Below are 15,112 nucleotides of genomic sequence, written 5' to 3'. Positions count from 1 at the left end.
CAGTGTGTGTGTCTGTCTGTCAGTGTGTGTCTGTGTCAGTTCGGGTGTCTGTCAGTGAATGTATATGTTTAGGTCACCAGCCCACTCGGATCGCAATGGGATTTATGTTTTTACTCATCTTTTACCCAGCGCCGTACCGGTCTCGCTATAGCTGGCCCACCTTCGTAGCTCAGATTATCAATTACCAATCAGCATCTCCTCATGGAGATGCATTAAATCAATTAAAAGCATCTATATGGGTAACGTTCAGCGCCTCCATGCAGAGCGTGGAAACGCTGAATGTAGGTGCTGCTCATTGTGGACTAAGATAGGAGACACTTTGGTGGCCATCTGAGTGACAGCCACTAGAGGCAGGGGCGGGCTGGGCTGGGGGGCAGGGAGGCAATTGCCCCCCAGGCCGCCCTAAATCCTTTTAAGACCGGCCGCGGCGGGCCGGCCCTTTAAATTCTGCAGACGTCTGAGCACTCTGTAAAGAGCCTCAGGCGGCTGCAGGACAGATTCTCCCCTCCCCTCCTCTGTAGCGTGGCCGAGCTGCTCTCTGGTCCGCGGTGCCCGGCTGGAGTGATGGGAAGGTGCACGCTCAGTGTGCACTTCCTTTCAGTCCGGCCATTTACAGGAAACAGAAACTCCTGTTCCGCGCGGAGTTTCTGTTTCCTGTAACCGGCCGGACTGACAGGAAGTGCACACTGAGCGTGCACCTTCCCATCACTCCGGCCGGGCACCGCGGACCGGAGAGCAGCTCGGCCATGCTACAGGGGAGGGGGTAAGAAGAAGGGGAGGGGGTAAGAAGAGGGGGGGTAAGAAGAGGGGAGGGGAATAAGAAGAGGGGAGGGGGGGAGTAAGAGGGGAGAGTGGAGTAAGAAGAGGGGGGGAGTAAGAGGAGGGGGGAGTAAGAAGAGGGGAGGGGGGAGTAAGAAGAGGGGAGGAGGGGAGTAAGAAGAGGGGAGGGGGAGTAAGAAGAGGGGAGAGAGTAAGAAAAGGGGAGGGGGGAGTAAGAGGGGAAAGGGGAGTAAGAGGGGAGGGGGGAGAAAGAGGGGGGAAGTAAGAAGAGGGGGGAGTAAGAAGAAGGGGGAAGTAAGAAGAGGGGAGGGAGGGAGTAAGAAGAGGAGGGAGTAAGAGGGGAGGGGGGAGTAAGGGTAGGGGCGGAGTAAGAGGAGGGGAGGGGAGAGTGTAAGAAGGAGGGGAGAAAAGAAAAAGAGGGGGGAAGAAGAAGGGGAGGGGAGTAAGAAGAGGGAGAGGGGGAATAAGGAGAGGGGGAATAAGAAGAGGGGGAGGGGGGAGTAAGAAGGAGGGGAGATAAGAAAAAGAGAGGGTAAGAAGAAGAAGGGGGGAGTAAGAAAAAGAGGGGGGAGTAAGAAGAAGAAGAGGAGGGAGTAAGAAAAAGAAGGGGGAGTAAGAAGAAGAAGAGTGGGGAGTAAGACGAAGAAGGGGTAAGATGAAGAAGGGGGTAAGAAGAAGAAGGGGGGTGTAAGAAGAAGAAGGAGGGTAAGAAGAAGAATGGGGTAAGAAGAAGAATGGGGTAAGAAGAAGAATGGGGTAAGAAGAAGAAGGGGGAGTAAGAAGAAGAAGAGTGGGGAGTAAGACGAAGAAGAGGTAAGAAGAAGAAGGGGGTGTAAGAAGAAGAAGAAGGGGGTAAGAAGAAGAATGGGGTAAGAAGAAGAAGGGGTAAGAAGAAGAATGGGGTAAGAAGAAGAAGGGGGTAAGAAGAAGAAGTGGGGGTAAGAAGAAGAAGAGGGGGTAAGAAGAATAAGGGGGAGTAAGAAGAAGTAGGAGGGTTAAGAAGAAGAAGGGGGGAGTAAGAAGAAGAAGAGGGGGTAAGAAGAAGGGGGTAGTGGTAAGAAGAACAAGGGGGGGAGTAAGAAGAACAAGGGGGGAAGTAAGAAGAACACATGGAGGAGGGGGTAAGAAGAACACAGGGGGGTGAGGAGAACACACAGAGGGAGGAGTGAGAAGAATACAGGGAGGGTGGAGGGGGGGATGAGAAGAGCACAGGGAGGGTGGGTGAGTGTGAGAAGAGACCGCTAGGGGAGGGTGGGGGAGAGGAGAGACCACTAAGGGGCAGGGGAGAGCTCTAAGGGACAGAAGGAACAGCTCTATAGGACAGGGGGCAAGACAGGGAGCTCTTTCACACTACGCGCACACACACACACACACAATGCATCCCTATACATACACAGAAACACACAATGCATCCCTATACATACACAGAAACACAACATGCTTCCCTTACACACAGAGAAACACACAATGCATCCATTACACACACACACAATGCAACCCTTACACACAAAGACAATGCATAATTTGCACACATACACAGAAACATACAATGCAAACCCTTACACACACATGCAAACACACACACTGTTTTTCTTACATACACACAGAAACACAATGCATCTATTACACTCAATGCACACACATACAGACACACACCTTGCATCCCTTATGCATACAAACACAGATTCACACAATGCATCCCTTACACACAACCAGAAACACATAATACATCCCTTATACACAAATACACACTGCTTCCACTACACACAAACACACTGCATCACCTGCACAAACTGGTATCCCTATACACTACATACCATAAGCACACATATTAGATCCTCTACAATAACACATAACACATCCCCTACACACTCCACTCCCTGTGAGCGAACTCATGGGTGGGTGGAACATACAAGTGGACTTATGAGTGGGCCTTATGCGCATATTCACCGTCAGGCCCTGGGGCCCAGACCTTGAGCTGTGTAAGAGGCCCCCAAAAAATGGAGCTGCTTCCAATTCTCCCAGAACATTGAATTTTGTGACCACAGTTGCAAACAGCCTCCAGAGATCCTGTTCTACACCAGACCAGTGGAGCCAAACTGCAGCCCATCATCATCCTCATCTAATTGTAAGTAGGCAATCTAGTATATTATTAGTGACACTAATCTATAATTTACCTCACATTAAAGGGACACTATAGCTTAATGAAGTGGTTCTGGTGTCTATAGCTGGTCCCTGCAGGCTTTTTAATGTAAACACACACTGTGTGCAGCACTGGCGTTAGTTCATATGGCAGATCATATGGGTGGGGCATTGTGATATCACATGGGGGGGCGGCAAATTTTTATTTTGTCTAGGGCGGCAAAAATCCTTGCACCGACTCTGATCCTGGGCAGGTGCACCAGTCTACTGGTGACCCACAGGAGGGGAGTGCACTGATTGCACTGCACTCTCCTCCTTCCCAGACCCGTCTTGACCGCAGTGCAAGTGCCCTCTGCCCCTAATTTACAGTGGCTCACACTCACAACAAGCAGTGCCTGGAGCCCTTTGCAGAGACGGAAACAAAGAGGTTCTGCGGCAGCTGGCTGTCCTGCAAGCATTACATTAAACAGCTGTTCCCCATGCAGCCACAGGTGGCGCTGTGCTGGGAGAATGTGATTACTCTTCACTTCCTCCCAGCCTACAGAGCAGCGCATGGGAGAGAGAGAGGAGGAGGCATGATTTAATCTTACAATAAATCCTCTAAGCAAACCTTTATAAATTTGGGGGGGATCAGCTCTGTTTCTACAGTTTATTGGTGTTTACTCTGATGTCTGTATTAATATTGAGGGATGTCTAAGTAGTAACGTCAGTGTGTGTCAGCAGGGCCAGCCGTTGGGGTGGGCAAGCTGTGCGGTCACGCAGGGTGCCATGACAACAGAGGCACCCGGCGGCCAACACAGCTCACAAGTTGGGTACACCAGCATATTTAATTTAAACAATTCGCTGGTGGTCCACTGGTGCGCACCAGCAGTAGGTGCAGTCAGATCATATCCTCTCCCTCGTGGTTCCGGTGCTCAGTTAGTGAGTCAGAGCACAGGCTCAGAGATTCTCAGCCTGTGCTCTGACAACATTGAAAGTCAGAGCCGTGAAGGAGCGGGTATGGCAAAGAGCTACTGATTAGCATAACATCAATATCCGTTATAAAACCAGGAAAAGGTGGGCATGGATGGTGAACTGATATTTGGTGGCGCAATGGGCCACTTGACTGGTTTTGCCCCCCAGGCCTAAGGCTGCCAGCCCTCCCCTGACTAGAGGTGTTACTAGGCAGCAATGTAAAAACTGCCTTATCTCCGAAAAGGCAGCTTTTACATTGCAAAGTCTACAAGGACAGACTATATACACCAGAGCCATTACATTAAGCTGCAGTGGTTCTGGTGACTATAGTGTTCCTTTAAGAATTGTATTTTTGTCGTTGAGGGGGTGGGGGTGGGGGAAGAAACTGGCTCCTAACATTTTTAGCTGGCTCCTAGATTGAAAGTAAATTTGTCAAGCCCTGTGTTAGTGTGCTTTGTGTGAGGGTGTTGTGTGTTTGTAAGGGTGCCGTGTGTGTGTTTGTGAGGGTGCTGTTAGTGTACTGTGTGTTTGTGTTTGTGAGGGTGCTGTTAATGTACTGTGTGTGTGAGGGTGCTGTGTGTGTGTGTGCTGTATGTTTGAAGGGATTGTGGGGGTGGAGGTGGGGGCAGATTAGTAAATATCCTCCCTCCCTCCTTACCTTATGTAAGGAGGGGGATCCTTGCTGCCATGTGCCAACCCTGGTGGTCCAGTGGAGAGTAAACTCTAGCCTGCGGGGCTAGAGTTCACTCTCGCGAGATCTGAGCGTTGCCGCGGCTACGCTCAGATCTCGCGAGAGGAACTTGGCGGAGCTGCTGGCTAGAGCTCCCCGTGTCCTCTCCTGCCTCCCTCCCTGCCTGTGGGTCGTGAGGTAGATCTTTGATCTCCCCACCGGTCCATGGAGACTTAGAACAGAGCCGGCGCTCGGATAGCACCGGCTCTGCATGAGACGACAGGGGAGATCCTGAGATCTCCCCTGCCGGTCTCAATCCATAAGCGTGCCGCGGGGATTAGGGTGTGTCCAGACACACGCCTATGGCAGTAATACATAGTTACAGGCAGATAAACACACTCACACACAATTACAGGCAGCCCCACACACACACACACACACAAGCAGACAGCCCCACACACACAGTCTTACACACACACACACACGCAGGCAGTTACACACACACACGCGCGCAGGCAGTGTCACACACAGGAAGACATCCACACACAAACACACAGGCAGACAGACAGACACACACACACACAGCCAGCCATACACACACAGGAAGACAGCCACACAAACACACACAGGCAGACTGTCACACACACACACAGTCACACACACAGGCAGACAGTTAAAGCGGCACTGTCATGCCGAACTTACCTTTCCTCAATCTCTTCCTCTTCTCCCCCTCTCTCAGGATCTGTTCTTCTTTTCTTCCTGTCTTCTTTAGTTTTCTTTAAAACCATAAGACAAAGTAGGGACTCTTTGTCTTATGGGATTCCTCCGCTTGACCAGCTCTGACCAGCGGAGGAGCAAAGTGTGCTTCATTTCCGCTGGTCAGAGCAATTTTCCCATGATCCCTAGCTTTCCTCCCTGTTCCCACAATGCTTCCTGTCAGTATTGCCGAACGTCCTGTCACTTAGACAGAACGCCGGCAAAACTGCCGAATTGCATCCTAACAGAATGAGCACTGTTTCTCCATTGGTGTTAGGATGCAATTCGGTACTTTGTTTGTATCGGAATTTCATTCTAATGAATGAAACTCCGATCCTATTCATTGCCGCGGCTGCATCTTGCAGCCGCTTAGTAGATAACTCCCTAATTCCCACGGTATCAGGGAGCTATCTACTAAAAGGCTGAAATACCTGAATTGGTCTTTCAGCCAACTTTACTAATACTAAGTAAAGATTACTTAGTATTAGTAAATAATATGCCCCTACTCGCTATACCGCGAGTAGGGGCATGTCTAGTAAGCAGTGAGCAGCCTGTGGCTGCTCACTGTAAAAAACAAAAAAAACAACTAATAAACACCCCCCCTCCCCTGCGCGGGGGTTAAAGATTGGGGGGGGGGGAGGCTACTGTCTTCCCTCCTGGCCCCCACCCCTGCGCGGTGGGTGGGGGCCCTAATAAAACAATAAGGGGGGGGGACCTACTGTCCTCCCCCCCTGGCCCCCACCCCTGCGCGGTGGGTGGGTGCCCTAATAAAACAATAAGGGGGGGGACCTACTGTCCTCCCCCCCGGCCCCCACCCCTGCGCGGTGGGTGGGGGCCCTAATAAAACAATAAGGGGGGGGACCTATTGTCCTCCCCCCTGGCCCCCACCCATGCGCGGTGGGTGGGGGCCCTAATAAAACAATAAGGGGGGGGGACCTACTGTCCTCCCCCCCCGGGCCCCACCCCTGAGCGGTGGGTGGGGGCCCTAATAAAACAAAAAGGGGGGGACCTATTGTCCTTCCCCCCTGGCCCCCACCCCTGCGCGGTGGGTGGGGGCCCTAATAAAAACAATAAGGGGGGGGACCTACTGTCCTCCCCCCCGGCCCCCACCCCTGAGCGGTGGGTGGGGGCCCTAATAAAACAATAAGGGGGGGGGGACCTATTGTCCTCCCCCCCCTGGCCCCCACCCCTGCGCGGTGGGTGGGGGCCCTAATAAAAACAATAAGGGGGGGGACCTACTGTCCTCCCCCCTAGCCCCCTAAATGAACCCCCCCCCCCATCAAGGTGACTAGGGGTCCCAAGCCCCTAGTCACCCCCCACCCAAAACATTCTATCCCCTACCTACCCCCCTCACCCTAAAAATAGTGAGGGGGGAATAAAATAACTAACCTGTAAAAAAAAAAAAATTAAACTTGCCATTTGACGTCTTCTTTTTTCTAAATTCTTCTTACTTCAGCCCCCCAAAAGGCCAAATAAAAATCCATAAACCCGTCGCACTTTAAAAAAAAAAAAAAAACGAGCGCAAACAAAAATTAATCCATCTTCACCCATGGAGGGCACGCCGCGTACTGAGCTCCGCAGGGCGGGTCACGGCTTATAAAGCCTTGCCCCGCCCTGCAATTAGGCTTAGAACACAATGATTGGTTGGTTTAAGCCAATCAGAGTGCTCTGTGTCATTTTACACAGCGTGGGAAAATTCAAAAGAACTTTCCCACGCTGTGTAAAATGACAGATCACTGTGATTGGATGGTTTTCAAGCCATCCAATCACAGTGCTCTGTGTCATTTTACAAGCGTGGGAAAATTCCAAAGAACTTTCCCACGCTTGTAAAATGACACAGAGCACTGTGATTGGATGGATTTCAAACCATCCAATCACAGTGCTCTGTGTCATTTTACACAGCGTGGGAAAGTTCAATTTTCCCACGCTGTGTAAAATGACACAGAGCACTGTGATTGGATGGCTTGAAATCCATCCAATCACACTGCTCTGTGTCATTTTACAAGCGTGGGAAAGTTCTTTGGAATTTTCCCACGCTTGTAAAATGACACAGAGCACTGTGATTGGATGGCTTGAAAACCATCCAATCACAGTGATCTGTCATTTTACACAGCGTGGGAAAGTTCTTTTGAATTTTCCCACGCTGTGTAAAATGACACAGAGCACTCTGATTGGCTTAAACCAACCAATCATTGTGTTCTAAGCCTAATTGCAGGGCGGGGCAAGGCTTTATAAGCCTTGACCCGCCCTGCGGAGCTCAGTACGCGGCGTGCCCTCCATGGGTGAAGATGGATTAATTTTTGTTTGCGCTCGTTTTTTTTTTTTTTTTAAAGTGCGACGGGTTTATGGATTTTTATTTGGCCTTTTGGGGGGCTGAAGTAAGAAGAATTTAGAAAAAAGAAGACGTCAAATGGTAAGTTTATTTTTTTTTTACAGGTTAGTTATTTTATTACCCCCTCACTATTTTTAGGGTGAGGGGGGTAGGTAGGGGTAGAATGTTTTGGGTGGGGGGTGACTAGGGGCTTGGGACCCCTAGTCACCTTGATGGGGGGGGGGGTTCATTTAGGGCCCCCACCCACCGCGCAGGGGTGGGGGCTAGGGGGGAGGACAGTAGGTCCCCCCCCCTTATTGTTTTTATTAGGGCCCCCACCCACCGCGCAGGGGTGGGGGCCAGGGGGGGAGGACAGTAGGTCCCCCCCCCTTAGTGTTTTATTAGGGCCCCCACCCACCGCTCAGGGGTGGGGGCCGGGGGGGAGGACAGTAGGTCCCCCCCCTTATTGTTTTTATTAGGGCCCCCACCCACCGCGCAGGGGTGGGGGCCAGGGGGGGAGGACAGTAGGTCCCCCCCCCCTTATTGTTTTATTAGGGCCCCCACCCACCGCTCAGGGGTGGGGGCCAGGGGGGGAGGACAGTAGGTCCCCCCCCCCTTATTGTTTTATTAGGGCCCCCACCCACCGCGCAGGGGTGGGGGCCGGGGGGGAGGACAATAGGTCCCCCCCCTTATTGTTTTTATTAGGGCCCCCACCCACCGTGCAGGGGTGGGGGCCAGGGGGGGAGGACAGTAGGTCCCCCCCCTTATTGTTTTGGGCCAGGGGGGGAGGACAGTAGGTCCCCCCCCCCTTATTGTTTTATTAGGGCCCCCACCCACCGCGCAGGGGTGGGGGCCGGGGGGGAGGACAATAGGTCCCCCCCCTTATTGTTTTATTAGAGCCCCCACCCACCGCGCAGGGGTGGGGGCCGGGGGGAAGGACAGTAGGTCCCCCCCCCCCCTTATTGTTTTATTAGGGCCCCCACCCACCGCGCAGGGGTGGGGGCCGGGGGGGAGGACAATAGGTCCCCCCCCTTATTGTTTTTATTAGGGCCCCCACCCACCGCGCAGGGGTGGGGGCCAGGGGGGGAGGACAGTAGGTCCCCCCCCCTTATTGTTTTATTAGGGCCCCCACCCACCGCTCAGGGGTGGGGGCCAGGGGGGGAGGACAGTAGGTCCCCCCCCCTTATTGTTTTATTAGGGCCCCCACCCACCGCGCAGGGGTGGGGGCCGGGGGGGAGGACAATAGGTCCCCCCCTTATTGTTTTATTAGGGCCCCCACCCACCGCGCCACAGGCTGCTCACTGTTTAGTGGACATGCCCCTACTCGCAGTATAGCGAGTAGGGGCATTGGGGAGATTTTAATCTCCCTTGTGCTATTATGGGGGTCATATTGACCCCCATAGAGTGAGGGGGGGACATGGGGGGCTTAGGAAGTGGCGAGGAGCACTGCTCCCTGCCGCTTCTATAGTTACATATTACAAGGAGGGAGCTGCACGCCGGTAGCTCCCTCCTTGTAATAAACTGATCGAACAAACGAACACTGATACACAGTGTTAGTTTGTTCATCTGATTTTTTCTATTCATTCATTCGTCTGTCTGATGAATGAATGAATAGGTGAAATTCCCGTTCGCATGTCCAGGTGTTTCACTGGGCATGTGCGGGAATCTCACAGTCTGTCTAGTGTGGGTAGATGACGTGTCCCACAGGGACTTCACCTACCCACACAAAGATGGCGGCGCCCGGAATAAAGATCGGGGCAGAAGATAAAGAATTAAAAAGAGGTAATGTGGGGGGCTTAGGGGCATTTGGGGTGACTAGGGGGTCGATTGGATGTAGTGGAGGCGGGAGGGGGGTTAAAAAAAAAACGGGATTCGGCATGACAGTGCCGCTTTAATCACACATAGTTACCTCTGTTCATTATGGAGGAGTGGAGGCAGTGCAGCTCCTGGATTCTGGTTGTTGAGGAAGCAGGGACTCCTTCCTGCTTCCCCTGCAGCAGCTACCACCTACCAGGCACTTTTAGCCCCGCCCCCGCCTTAACCTTAGCTCCACCTCAAAGAAGCCCCGCCCTTGCCGCAATATCTTCTTTTTTTTTTATAATCCTGACCATGTGTTATGCTGTGTCGGTCGCAAGGCGCCCCTTGCTCCCATGGTGCCTTGCCCACCCCTAAGGCCGGGGACAGTGTATGGTTTTCTGTGTTTGTGGGGAAAATCATATCTGTGAAACATAAACCCATATCTTACTTTTCTTACTTTTCCTGGGTATGGCTAGTTTTTGGTAGTTTTGAGAAGAAATTACACTATATAGAGCAGACTTTAAAGTCCTAGACATTTCAATGTTCTGCCTAAGTAATTCACAGGTATTTTTACACATCTCACAACATGCATGATGATTATACAAGGCATGGTCAAAATGCTTTGTGATTATAGAAGGCATGGTCAGCATGCATTGTGATTATAGAAGGCATGGTCAGCCTGCATTGTGATTATAGAAGGCATGGTCAAAATGCATGGTGATTATACAAGGCATGGTCAAAATGCTTTGTGATTATAGAAGGCATGGTCACGCACAATAATAAGAAAGTTATGCATAGGCAGCATGCGACAGCAGTGAATAATGGCTCCCCCTCCTCACACAGTATTGAGAGGAAAGCAATGTGATGTTGGCAGCTCGCCAAAGCTTTGCACAGTGTCATCTTACAGAAGTAGTAATCACTGGATTGGATCGCTGCTCAGCCTGCCTGTATGATGTGGGGCTGTACTTCCTATATGAGTGAGGCGTGCTCCTGAACAGTTACACTCTCAGGCAGGTTATCATCGCTAATTCTTGCAGAACTCCTTGTGATATCATAAAATGCCAAGGTCGAGGAGACCTGAATATTTGACTTTAGCCTTGGAGAGAATTTCCAACATTGGATTTGCTGATGTGAAACACTGGTGCCTAAGAAGATTGCCAATATTGTCATGGGCTCCAAGGTACAGCCTGCAGGAGAATCTGCTTGCCGATACAGTATCAGGGATGATGCTGACAATCCAGCAAGTGGCACAAGGTAATGTAACTGTGTTCAGTTCTAGAAGGACCAAAAGAGATACATCATTAATACCATGTCTGAACTGGTCCCAGCTCTAACATTGCATAGACTAGGAAGTGGAGATGCCACCTCTCATCCTGGTCCTTTCTGTGTTTTTAATGAGAGCCTTGTGCATATCCACTATACTTCAACAGGGAGTTAAAGGGACACTATAGGCACCCAGACAACTTCATCTCATTGAAGTGTTCTGGGTGCACTGTCCCTGTCCCCCTTTAGTCCTGCGATGTAAAACAGTGCTGTTTTAGAGTAACTGCATTGTTTACATTGCAGGAGTCAGACAGCCTCTAGTGGCTGTCTACCAGAATTTGACTGCTTGAAACAACGCTGGATGTCCTCACGCTCTACATACACTGCGGCAATTGTTTCCTATGGGGAAGTCCTAATGTGCGCAAGTCACTTGCCGCACATCATGTCCCCCAATCGGATGATGTCGGAGGAGGCGGACCGCGACCTAGGGCAGAGGGACATTGGCGTTGGAATAGGGTAAGTGAATAAAGGCTTATTTAACCCTTTACAATGCTGGGAGGGGGCAACAGGGGCAGAGGAACATGTTAGTGTTAGGAATACATCTTTGTATTACTAACACTAACGTGTCCCTTTAATTTCTAAAACATTAACTAGATATATTTACCCCATAAGTAGATTGTAAACTCTTTTGACCAGGGTCCTCATCAAACTATTATTCCTGTAATATTATAACTGTAATATTTTGTATAATTAAAATTCCCCTTTTATAATATTTTAAAGTGCTGTGTTGTATGTTGGCGCTATATAACTGATGGTAGTAATAATAATGACTCAGGAGGAGTTTACGCACATCTTGTGTTTATAACACACAAATTGATGTGTGAAATATATTTGAGTGTCACGTAAACCATGCATCACAGCAACACATTAATATGTGATAATTTACATTGCAAATCAATGCAAAACAAATTCTAACCCATAAAACTCTGCTTATTTACTCTAGGACTGCTTTTCACCTGCCGCAAAAACAAAATTCTTTGTCTATTCTTTACCACTGCATCACTGCAGACATGCTATAAATGGAAGTACACCTCAGTCATTCCTCACTCTTCACCCTACAGCAACCTTTGCAGTTCAAACTTAATGGCTGCATTATAGCGGCCAGAGATATAGTTAAAGGATGGCTTTGAGTGGTGCACTTAGTTTTCCCGTTTTCATTAAAAAGTGGACTTTCCTACAATTCTTTTCGGTCACACATTTCTGCATGTATAGAAAAAGCAAATATGTGAAGTGCATTTTACTTAAAGGGTTTAATTACTAAATGCTGAATTGTAGTGAGGTGAAAACCAAATTTCAACATTAACAGGGTTATTCACTAAAGTGAGAATTCAAAATTCAAAGTGAATTCCAAATTTAAGGCCAGAAAAGCTGAATTAGAAAAGTCTGTTCTGCTTTCAGTGTAACTAACTTGGCCTTAAAGTTGACATTCTCTTTGAATTCTCACTTTAATGATAATTCTTCAACACAGCTAATGTCCCAGTGTGCATATTTTGCTCTAATTTTTGCAATTTGGATTTCAATTCAGCACAATTTAATATTTTGTGAATAAGCCTCTAAAGCGGTTTTCACATTTAAATTGTGCAAATCAGCACTGTGTATCACTAACTGGATTTTCCTAAAAATCCATAACACTTTTCCACAAGTTAAAATCTATTTTTTGCATGTGTCTTTCTGTTGCCAATTGAGTGTATACTCACTTACTACACTTCTTGGTGGAATTTTAAGTGATACAAAAGTAAAATCATAATACAAAAAGAGAAGTCCTGCGCTCACTCCCATTACTACTGGGCTGGCAGCAAGGACTACAATACACATCAGCCCCAATATATAGTAAAAACCAAAGAAAAGAAAAAGTTACCTGAGATCTCTCCTTAATCCCTATGTACATTTAGACAAATTTAGGTCATTTAGTTGCTCCAATGGCCATTGGAGGGAATGCCCGCCTGCCAACGTCAAGGCAGACCCCCCTAAGCGGGTCCTAACACTGACCCTTCAGCCTGCTTCCTTGAGCTTCTGGCAAAGATATCTCTAATGAGACAGAGAGGGGTATTTTTTTATATACACCCCTATATACTTATTAACCCTTAATAGGGAACACAAGGGATTGGCGGCAGCATTGTAACCAGGCTGTGTGATACAAAGTACAAATACAAAAAGAGAAGTCCTGCGCTCACTCCCATTACTACTGGGCCGGCAGCAAGGACTACAATACACATCAGCCAAAAGAAAAATCATGCACCCCTGCCCAGTGAGCTCCCACCTAGAATAAAAAGTAGTTGCCTTCCATTTTTTTCCGGCATCACTTGATGGATGTATCATAGACATGTCTCCAACATCTGGAAGCAGGAGGTTAAGCGAGTACCATCTTGCTCTGTGTTATGAATCTCTGTCCCTTACTGAAAGATGGAGCAAGGTATATTCCCAGTTATTGTGGAAGTAAGGCGAGTATGGGGCAGCAGTCTCATTGCAATATGAGATCGAATTTAATGGTAAACTGGAATTAAGGTTTTGGTGAGTACCTTACAGGTCCACCGGTTGTGGGTAGTGGCAATCTGGCAGACCGCCATAGTTTCAGCCCCTGCAGCGCAAATGACACTGTTCGATGTGCACTCGCCGCTTTTTATAGTTCGGCACATGTTCACTAGCATCATGATGTCACTAGTGACAGAATGAGACATAACCACCACCCCATGATGTTTTGAAGGTGTGGTTGTCAGTTACACGTCCCAGCCTATAAAACAGCTAAAGTTCAAGTGAACAGCGCCCTATTGTGGTTTATCTTTGATCCAATAGCGTGTATATACTGTATATTCTGGTATCCCTGATCTGGTTCTGACTATTCTACCTGTCTGTTTGTTGTGAAGTTTGACCACCCTAAGGCCCGGTAACACGTTCTATTATCGAGGTTACTCTTTGCGTACTGGGGGGGGGGGGGGGGGGGTTGTGTCCTTGACGGGAATGAGCTACAAATAGTCCCTCTGAGTACCTTCACCTGTTTGCAGAATTACAGTTAGTCATTCCTACCTGGTGGCTTATCAGAGCTCCTGGCCCTACCAGGGACCTACAGCATCCTGATACAGGCAGTGTGTCCTCACGATCCAAAATGAAGGCTCCCAAAACCTTGCTGTAACCTGGCGGGGTAAGAGGTAAAAAGCAACTACATTGCTAATACATTAACTTATGTATACCTCTAGAAAAAGATAAAATTCTAATAGGCCACACGTTCTATTTGTTTCCTCCAGTAGGTTATACCATGATGACAGATAATTACAGATACGTCAATAAAGTAGGATTCTGTTCATTTTGTTTTTTATATAATTTATTTTCTATTTATGATGTTTATTCTGTTTGCAGGTGTGGCATTTGCTGTTATGTCATCAGTCCATCCAGTGTTTGGCTTATATAGTTCTCTTTTCCCACCACTAATATATGCAATTTTCGGCATGAGCCACCATGTTTCAACAGGTAAGTAGTAAAGATAAGTTTAGATTATGCACTGCATGATTTTGGGGATTGTTGTAAAACCCCATAGATTATTAGGCACATTCATCGATGGGAAAAACTAAAGTGTAGGTAATAAGGTAGAAATTAAAATTCAAATGGCAGCAACCCAAACATAGTGACTAAATGAAACAACACAAAATATCAATATATAATATAAATAGCAATAACAACTATTTAGAATGTACAATACACATAACCTTTAATGGACAATCAGTCTAAAAACACTAGTTTTGGGGCAATTCTCATAAACTACATTTATATTTGCGTGTCATTTATGAGAATTGTCCCAAAACACGTGTTTTTTTTTTAGATTGTTTGCATATTAAAGGTTATGTGTATTATGATTTCTGTATAGTAGTTATTGCTATTCATACTTTATAGATATATTGATAGTTTTACTAGCACCCTCTTATTGATATTTTTGTGACAATCATTAAAGGGACACTCCAAGTACCAAAACAATGTTACATTAAGTGTTTTTAATGTATAGATCATACCCCTGGAGTCTCACTGCTCAGTTATTTGCCATTTAAGAGTTGAGCCTTCCTAGACGCTTCCTGTAAAGAAAGATCTAATGTTTAAACTTTCTTTAATGCACAGTCTGTTTAATTTAGAATTTCCCATGTCCTATTAATTGCCCGATACAGACTGCAGAAGCCTCATGTGTGTGATAAAAGTTGAATTAACTATTTCCCACTGTGAGGACATTCCATGTTGGCCTCCACAGATTAGGCTTTACTGCCATATTAAAGGGATTCTCCAGTGCCAGGAAAACCTATTAGTTTTCCTGGCACTACAGGAGCCTGTAGTGCCCCTCTCCCTCCCACCCCCATCACAAGTTGCTGAAGGGGTTAAAACCCCTTCAGTGGCTTACC

At 48.0% G+C, this 15,112-nt stretch overlaps 1 protein-coding gene across 3 annotated transcripts in view; it reads left to right on the top strand.

Annotated features, from left to right (window-relative positions):
* Positions 1–10,400: 10,400 nt before the first annotated feature.
* SLC26A7 (solute carrier family 26 member 7) overlaps positions 10,401–15,112 on the top strand; it is a 64,725-nt gene continuing 60,013 nt past the window's right edge. For 2 of the 3 annotated variants that reach the window (XM_063451260.1, XM_063451259.1), the window contains exons 1-2: positions 10,401–10,664; positions 14,088–14,198. In XM_063451260.1, coding sequence (XP_063307330.1) covers positions 10,469–10,664; positions 14,088–14,198 — 307 coding nt within the window. In that variant the 5' untranslated portion in view covers positions 10,401–10,468. Of the gene's footprint in view, positions 10,665–13,799; positions 13,873–14,087; positions 14,199–15,112 lie in introns of those variants that run through there. The other variant, XM_063451262.1, reaches the window with a different exon arrangement.

This window comes from Pelobates fuscus, chromosome 4, assembly GCF_036172605.1.
Source record: "Pelobates fuscus isolate aPelFus1 chromosome 4, aPelFus1.pri, whole genome shotgun sequence".
NCBI lineage: Eukaryota > Metazoa > Chordata > Amphibia > Anura > Pelobatidae > Pelobates > Pelobates fuscus.
This window is presented reverse-complemented; position numbering and strand designations above follow the sequence as displayed.